The sequence below is a fragment of the Erpetoichthys calabaricus genome, chromosome 2, assembly GCF_900747795.2.
Source record: "Erpetoichthys calabaricus chromosome 2, fErpCal1.3, whole genome shotgun sequence".
NCBI classification, from domain to species: Eukaryota; Metazoa; Chordata; class Cladistia; order Polypteriformes; family Polypteridae; genus Erpetoichthys; species Erpetoichthys calabaricus.
The window spans coordinates 159,847,691-159,856,937 of NC_041395.2; the positions used below are offsets into that span (position 1 = coordinate 159,847,691).

The following is a 9,247-nucleotide window of genomic DNA, read 5'->3' on the forward strand; positions in this document are numbered from 1 at the left end:
TTAGTGGCTAAGCGAGTTTTCTGTTTCCTCAGAGGTGGAGCCTCTTACCCCGACTCTCACTTCCAGGCCGGACAGGCACACAAACTTCCACGCAGATATATTATATATATATATAAATAACAAATAGAAGGGTACAACCAAGTACCTACAGTATATCCATATTACTAACCAAAGGTTATGGACGCAGGGCGCATCGAAGTGCACGCGCACTGCCGCACTGCAACGAGCCCGCCCATAGCTAACGACACAGCCACAGAAAACACACCCGCTAGACAAATGAAGTGCACGAAACAGCTCCCAGGCAAAGGAGTCATGGCTCAAAAACGAAACAGCTCAACTAACGGAAATACAAATCCGAGCCCATAGCTAACGACACAGCCACGGAGAAAACAAAAATGAAACGATTCAGCGCATATGTGAATCACATTACAGTATTACAGTACGGAATCCCCAGACATCCAGACTACACAGCATATTTGAATCACATTACAGTATTACAGTACGGAATCCACAAAGGTCCAGACTACACAGCATATTTGAATCACATTACAGTAATACATTATTAACAGTCCAGCCACAGAAAACACAGATACGACACCAGATGGAATAAAACAATAAACGAACGCTCCGTATTAAACGTAAGTGCGATTATAATTCCTAACAGTAAACGACTTATAGCTAACACGAATCCTCTGCCGAGTCAAACGCGGCGGCTAAAAACAATGAACGAAGGCGCCCACACAAAGAAACCGCTTTAGTTCAAATGGGGTTATTGAATTAAATGGAGACTTTACCATGCCTACGACCTGTGAACTAAACCTGAGGTGAAGTGTGCACGCCAGGTTGTACAGCCGCCTGGACGCGACCGGCCACACCACCGCATATATGACGACACAGCCATAAAAAAACAAAAACGAGACTGCATGAAGAAAAACAATAACAAAAGTGCGTTGAAATGAACTGTCCCAGGACACACCCACCCTCCATGATATTTCATCACGCACCGGCTTCCCCCCTGGGAATGGCCCATACTGCTTTCGCGTGTGTTGACAAATATTGCATCGGACTGGAACAGTGCACCCTGAACCAAATCACCACTGCAAATGTGCCCCAATGTACGTGTTACATCTAGATGACGCAGTACATCAACCACATAGCTAATAATGAGAAACGTAGCTGAAGTCATAAACAATCACCCATTAGCAAACTCTATAAAAATGCTACTTGAGGTTGAAAGAGAAGCCAATACAAAAGCAGAGGCGGACGGTGTGGCACCAACTACAATTGCCTTAGTGATAATAAAGGACAAAGAACAGGATCCAAGACGATACAATGTTCCATCGTTAATGAAGTGGCAATTGTGTTTCAAAGTGATGACGGTGAGCCTCCGTTTTACCGCGATATTGTCATGCATTTACGTCCTGATGGAAACAAGGCGCCTACAACGCGCTTCTGAAACACCACAACCACATGAGTCACAGCTCCAAAACGAAACCGCTTTAGTACAAATAATCCATCCATCCATCCATTTTCTAACCCGCTGAATCCGAACACAGGGTCACGGGGGTCTGCTGGAGCCAATCCCAGCCAACACAGGGCACAAGACAGGAAACAATCCTGGGCAGGGTGCCAACCCACTGCAGGACACACACAAACACACCCACACACCAAGCACACACTAAGGCCAATTTAGAATCGCCAATCCACCTAACCTGCATGTCTTTGGACTGTGGGAGGAAACCGGAGCACCCGGAGGAAACCCATGCAGACACGGGGAGAACATGCAAACTCCACGCAGGGAGGACCCGGGAAGCAAACCCGGGTCTCCTAACTGCGAGGCAGCAGCGCTACCACTGCGCCACCGTGCTGCCCAGTACAAATAATGTTTATTTAATTAAATGACATTTCCCAGGACGCGCCCACCCTCCATAAGATGATTGCCATTCTTGGATTGGCGATTCTTTCGAGAATCGCGGGCTTGCTGGTTTTATAATAATTCTATACATTTAAAAATACTCTTATTCATATTCATCCAGGTATATTCAAAACTAACGACCTCTCTAAAAACAGAGCTATACAATGTCTGTTACAGGAGTCACTTGTGCACTTTAAACTTCCTCCCACCTCTTATTTAGAACAGCTCCTCAATCTTACTTTTTGTGGTCTAACAAAAGTTCTGCTAAAACTGGTACCTGTAACTGTAACACATTTGCTCTTTGGTTTAGAACAATCTTAAATAAAAAGCTGGTCTTTGGTCTTCACAAAACGTGCACTAAACTGAAGATATCAGTTTAGCGAAATCAAAGGTGTAAATATAATAAACAAAACAAAAAAAAACTTTGTTTGCACTTTTTGCTGACCTTTGTAACACAGAACTTTTACAAACAGTTTAAACTCACTATTCTCTTGACTGGAGAATGGTGGCATGCTGCATGTTGTATATCATATGCAAGTAAGAATTTCACTATGCTCTGCATATGTGACAGTAATGACCCTAAAAACCATACTATACAATTTCCTAAGCCTGATTAATCCTTATGGGGCAATCCACATAACCTGTGTGCCTTTGGTCTATGGGAGGAAAGCAGAGCACCAGGAGAAAGCTAAGAGTATGCGCTATGTATTGTCTACAATAATATCTTAATTGTTGTTTTAACGATGTGCGAACTGCAATTATTGAATATGTCACTTACTTTGCAAAAAACAATCAAAAACATGCCTTGAGAGTCCACGCATTCACTGTCTCATGTGTCCTAACAGGACAGATTAATGCGCATGCGTGCACGGTCAGCACACCACAAATTAAGCTAACATAGCTGCCTAAAACTGAGTTAGCAAACAGCACCAGGGGGTAAACAGCCTTGCAATCTATGTCATTAGATTTAATTGCAAGACATGGATCATCCTCACTCATGTGGAGGTGGTTTGGTTTTGAAAAGACTGATGTTGCTTAAAAGATGCCAATCTGCAAACTATATCAGAAATTGGTTGCTGTTAAAGACAACTTAACAATGAACTTGTTTTACCATCTGCAAAGTGAAATTAACCTAGCGCGGAGCCCCGTGGGGACAGGCAAAAAAAATCTGTTTGAACAAATTATTAATCCGTTCGAACAAATTATGTAATTTGTTCAAACAGAATATTTTTATTTCCATAAGAAGCATATGTCTATTGGCCGCATTTTATTTCACAAGCCGTCTTGGTTTATTCCTTGACTCCAAAGCACATTTTTTTCTTTAATTTTTAAAAACACTTGTACACGTCCCTGCCTCCTTGGCCCTCTGTGATGACACAAGGGGTAGAGCAAGAAAAAAAAAGCCTTTTAGCAGCTATTTAAAAAAAAAAAAAAAAAAAAAAAAAAAAAGCACAGGAATTCAGAGAAGGTGATTCTCTGCGCACTACCATTTAAAATGAGATCAAGAGCTACTTGATGATACCTGAAGTGGACAGTGATGTAAATCCACTTGAGTGGTGGAAAGCACAAGTAGCACATTTCCAAAATTGGGGAAACTTGCAAAAAAGTACATACTGTATGCTTCCCTTGCCTCAAGCAGCCCTTCTAAGGGGGCTTTCGTCACCAGAGGAAATGTTGTAACATGTAACCGTTCAGCTCTGAAGCCAGATGCTGTGGATAGACTAGTGATTCTGTCACACAACTTGAAGTTTCCTCAGTAGAATTTTATAATTGTTTTACTCTTTCTGATATCTTTGTGCAATACTGGACAGAACTTGAAGTTAGTAATTTGTTTAAAAATGTTATAGGTTAGGTTTTTATGTATCTTTGTACAATACATAGCAGAACTTGTTTATAAATGCTATCATTTTTTTTCCTGTGCGTTTTTTTTGACAACTTTGGATTTTTACTCAATAGTACAGTATGTTAGATTTATGTTCTTGCTTGTACGCTGCACAATTCACATTACAGCAGAGCAGTTTGACTATCCAGACTGTAATGTTCATGCTCTTTATTTCCATTATGATTACCCTAAGTTCTTGTCTATAAGCCGCGGCTTATCTAAGGAAAAAAGTTGTGAAAATGAAAAAATAGAATATCGGCTTATACATAAGTCCGGCTTATACATCCATCGCGGGGGTTGCGTTCCAGAGCCACCCGCGAAATAAGAATATCCGCGAAGTAGAAACCATATGTTTATATGGTTATTTTTATATTGTCATGCTTGGGTCACAGATTTGCGCAGAAACACAGGAGGTTGTAGAGAGACAGGAACGTTATTCAAACACTGCAAACAAACATTTGTCTCTTTTTCAAAAGTTTAAACTGTGCTCCATGACAAGACAGAGATGACAGTTCCGTCTCACAATTAAAAGAATGCAAACATATCTTCCTCTTCAAAGGAGTGAAGCAAACAAATCAATATGTCTGTTTGGCTTTTAAGTATGCGAAGCACCGCGGCACAAAGCTGTTGAAGGCGGCAGCTCACACCCCCTCCGTCAGGAGCAGACAAAGAGAGAGAGAGGGAGAGTTTGTTTTTCAGTCAAAAATCAATACGTGCCCTTCGAGCTTTTAAGTATGCAAAGCACTGTGCAGCATGTCTTTTCAGGAATCAGCTTTACAAAAGATAGCAACGTGAAGATAATCTTTCAGCATTTTTAGACGAGCGTCCGTATCGTCTAGGTGTGCAAACAGCCCCCCTGCTCAATCCCCATACGTCAGGATCACAGATAGTCAGCGCAAGAGAGACAGAAAAGTAAGCCGGGTAGCTTCTCAGCCATCTGGCAATAGCGTCCCTTGTATGAAATCAACTGGGCAAACCAACTGAGGAAGCATGTACCAGAAATTAAAAGACCCATTGTCCGCAGAAATCCGCGATATATATTTAAATATGCTTATATAAAATCACAATTTAAATGACCGCTACGCGCTTGTGTTGACTCGGCGACGCCCAGAGCAGAAAGAACACGCTCCGGCCGCTCCAACCGCGCCATGCGGGGAGTGAGAGAGACGCCAATATCTCACACTCTCTCCCCCCTTAAAGAAATTAAATGGGCGCGAGTGAGACCACTGACCTCCCTCCCTTCTATTAGTTATAGGTTATAGTACGTTCGGCTTATCCATGAGTCCGGCTTATCTATGATACGATTTTATTTTAAAAATTCGTATGATTTTTGGTCTCCGGCTAATACATGAGTCCGGCTTATAGACAAGAACTTAGGGTAATATTTTATTCTTTTTGGATTCATATCTTGTTTACATTAAGGTAAGGATCTGTTTAAAATGCTCTCAGCTTTGTTGGTCTTTGTGTAATTTCTTGTGTAAATCCTGTAGGCAACTTTGAAATGGTTTAGTCATGCTTGCACTGTTTGATCTCTCAGTAAAACTTTAACTGGTGATTTAAATTTTTTTGTGTTATTTTAATTCATTTTTAAGCAAATAAATAAGGCCAGTTTTCCTTAACTGTTGTCTCCATTAATCTAATTAGTATGCTGCAATTAATATCCTATTAACAAGGCCAAGCTAGATCAATAAGACTTTTACAAACAAAGGATGCAAAATATTATTCAATTATCATTATCATTAAAGTCCTAGAAAATACAGAGATATCATTTTTTGCCAATATCACACACCTCTAGAGGAAACACGCACAGATATGGTGAGAACATGCAAACTCCGCACAGGAAGGACCTGGGACACAACCCCTGGTCTCCTTACTGCAAGCAGAAGTGCTACCATTGCCCTACATAATAAGCCTTTCATACGCAACATTGTTCAGTTTGAGATTTTAGCTTTGTATGGAAAAAAACACAATAATTTCCAATTCAAAATATCCTGGGCTTCTTTAACAAGGCAAAGTATGTTACAGGGTTATTCTATTCACTAAATCAACATTAAGAAGAACAGACAGAGATGTTATTTTGTTTCTTCAAAAGCAAACATTTACACTTTCTGTAACAGCACATGCAAACAGCCGAAGTAATACACAAGCACAACCACACACACACTCCATAAGCATTTTCTTTCTATCCCTGCCCTCAGTGGTCCTGGGCAATTTTTAAAAAGTTAAATTTATTATCATGTAATCATTACAGCAAATAATGTATTATTTATTAAAGGTGTTTTCAATCTATAATAAAAGGAAAAAAATAGTAAGCAGAAAATACCAGGTAATTTGGAAGATGGTGCTAGTTTATATCCATGTCTGTTAAGCTTATCAATAACAGCAGATCTGTTTTCAGTCTTTCCCCAGAACTGCAAATTAACAGGCATTGTAAAAGAATTTGTTACACCAAAGGGAACAATCCTGTGGCAGGACAAAAAAAAAATATATTAATTTCAATTTCTGTGCGAAAATGCTTGAACATATTTGGTGAAATCACAAAAATATACTACACAGTTAGCAAAGTTCTTTTAATCTGTTTTACATCAAAATCTTAACCTCAATTTTATTTTTTTCTCAGTTTTTTCATAGGAGATTTGAAATGGTTATATGGGATAAATATTGCACACTCACAAAACAATAACTGTCCTAATCTTATTTATCAGGTTACAAAATAAACCAGAACTGGAATGTTAAAAACCAGAATCCCCCCAATAAACAGAAAGGTTGGAATAAGAACCTGAATTGGTCATTCAAAAATATGTTAAAATAATAAGCTCAGTCACAATAGGCAAGGAAAAAAAATGTAAAAGCTATCTTATGTGTGTGAAGTTTAATACATACCCTTCGATTTTTGCAAGATTGTTGTCCATGATGAAAGCCAAAGGCACTGCCAGCTCTCTCTTAATGTGTCCTACTTTATCTCCATAAATGTTGTTTACTTGGATGGCATTGCTGTCATGTGGATTATTAGGCTCTCTGACAAGTGCCACCATTTCATTTTTGTTAACCTTTTAAAAGAACAAGAGGTCTTTAGGTAATCTAAACATTTTAATATCTTCAAGCCTTAGAAAACAGACTACAGTATATTGCATAAATAAAATATCTAAACTCAAATAACAACATTACCAACTACTGCTGTTCGCAGAGCAATACATCACATGTTAGGGTGAAAAGAAATAATTAAAATGCTATTTCATTAAAAAGAAAATAAATACATGTACACTCTATGTGCACCCTATATACTGGATGCAAATAAATAATGAAAAATAAGTGGAATCCAATTTGATCTTTCAGCTTTCATTTTTTATGTGCATACACATACTTGATTGTCTTACTTTTACAAACAAAAACTGACAAGCATCTTAAATATCTTTCGGATGTTACTAATGAGGTTGCCACACAACCTATCTATTGGAGGGCAGCACTAAGCACAAGGCAGAAAGAACAATAGTTCATCAAAGGACACTTTTGAAATTAGCAATCAACATAACCCAAAATACCTTTGGTACAGAGTACTAGGGGAAACACCCATGAAGACTCTGGTAAAACATGTAAACTTCACACAGGCAATTGGGTGCAGAATTCATACTACAATGTTGTCCTTCTAAGCAATACCATGTACACATTAAAAATGATGCTTCTCCATAACTATGACAAAAGTAAAGCTCATTCCTACCAGATACTTACCACACCATTATAGTACCTCAGCCCTACAACATTTCCTCGTAGACTTCCAAAGAGCTCAGTAACTGTACTGTCATCCTCTCCCATCATAGTGTCATCAATAGTGCTGCTCACTATCTGCGACAAACTCTCTTCTTCAGAGGTGAAGAGGAAATCCGCAAAGGACAGCCGAGACGGCCCTTCCAATCTTCTGTGATGGGAGGCATTGTGCTTTCTTCAAAGAAAAGTAAAAAGGACATTAGCCATGTTAACCGTGGCCATGAATTTTGTAACTATAGAGCAAGGCTATTGGAATTATTCGATTTTAGGTTGGTATGCCAATCCTTCTGTTTATACCACGGACATGTCTTGAGGACTTTTTGTCCAGTCTACATTAACTGTGTACAAGAAATAACGCTGCATGCATGTTGGGTTACAGGATGGACAGTGCATGTGTTTTTGTTTCCATTAGGACTATGATTTCATCTCTTTATATATATATATCACTTTCGACTTGTTACTGTTCATATTTTTATTTACATTCTTATAAAGGAAGATTTTAAAGTACTTAAAAGATAAAAATTTATCTAATGCTGAACAATGTGGTTAAAATAAATTTTAAATAAGGGAAGAAGCAAAAAAAAAATAAAAAAAGCAGATCTTGACATATATGTAAAAGTAAAAGTAGTTCAGTTTTATAATCTAGACAGAAGCTGAATAATGGCTGGACATGGCCTCAAGATGCTCCCCTTCCACAATCAGCAATTAGTTACAACTCATAGTGCGTGTCAAAGCTGTTGCTGGCATTAAAAACACAATTTGTACACATAAACGTAAGAAGCATAAATATACAGACCGCTGGGATCAAACTACTTTTAACCTTCATTCACAAACCTAGTAAATAAAGGCGTGTTCCCAAGTATAAAATTAAAGTATATGTCATTTCTAAACCGCTGTTTTATCTCTTTTGAAAGTTTGCAAATTATATGCCCATCATGTCTGCAAAGTAATTCGCGTAACAAACAATCCAACCTACATGTATTCTTACCTTACAAACTGCATCTCCAACACAAAGTGTGGCTTCCAGAAATCGTGACGAAGAAAGAAACCGAAAGTAAATATTTTTCTCCTTACTTAACTATACGCGAGACTTATAACGGAATCAAATGTGATGCTGGCATTTTAGGAAATGGGTTGTACTAACATAAAGTAATTACTATTCTCGAAGCTACCGTGTCTGTTCTTATTTGTTTTTGCTTCGACCTGCATTTTCTATTTAAACAAGTATATATAATATTTTAAACACAGTTTCCCGCCATAACGATATGTTCAAAACATACACATCAACACAATCTGCAGGTAAGAACTATCTGTCTTCCGTTTTTCTAAATATTGTCAAATCAGGATCATGAACAATACTCTTATTGCTGCCATCTGCTGGAAGGAGGTTTTAACTGTAATTATTCATTTAAGTTTCATTTCCTAATACCTGTACTCTTACAATGTATGATAACTTCAATTGTTATTTAGTCAAGGCTTTTATTCTCGATTATATTAGCAGTGATTTATTTCAGATTGTTAAAGGGGTATACTTTTTCATAAATTTTCCAGTAGGATTCTGAATTATACTATATTTCAAACAACAGATCATGCAATGTTGTTTCTTTAGTACCACATTGATCACAATTCTGTTTTTGCTTGTGAATATAATAATAATGAGGAGGAGGAGGACTTTTCTCTTCTTT

General features: G+C 38.2%; 1 protein-coding gene across 2 annotated transcripts in view; it reads right to left on the reverse strand.

Annotated features, from left to right (window-relative positions):
• The window catches only part of hltf (helicase-like transcription factor), a 74,133-nt gene extending 65,247 nt beyond the window's left edge, over positions 1 to 8,886 (reverse strand). The window contains exons 1-4 of one of the 2 annotated variants that reach the window (XM_028794695.2): positions 8,551 to 8,886; positions 7,527 to 7,737; positions 6,681 to 6,847; positions 6,121 to 6,260 (exon numbers count right to left, since the gene is read on the reverse strand). In XM_028794695.2, coding sequence (XP_028650528.2) covers positions 6,121 to 6,260; positions 6,681 to 6,847; positions 7,527 to 7,737; positions 8,551 to 8,564 — 532 coding nt within the window. In that variant the 5' untranslated portion in view covers positions 8,565 to 8,886. Of the gene's footprint in view, positions 1 to 6,120; positions 6,261 to 6,680; positions 6,848 to 7,526; positions 7,738 to 8,550 lie in introns of those variants that run through there. The other variant, XM_028794696.2, reaches the window with a different exon arrangement.
• Positions 8,887 to 9,247: the final 361 nt, after the last annotated feature.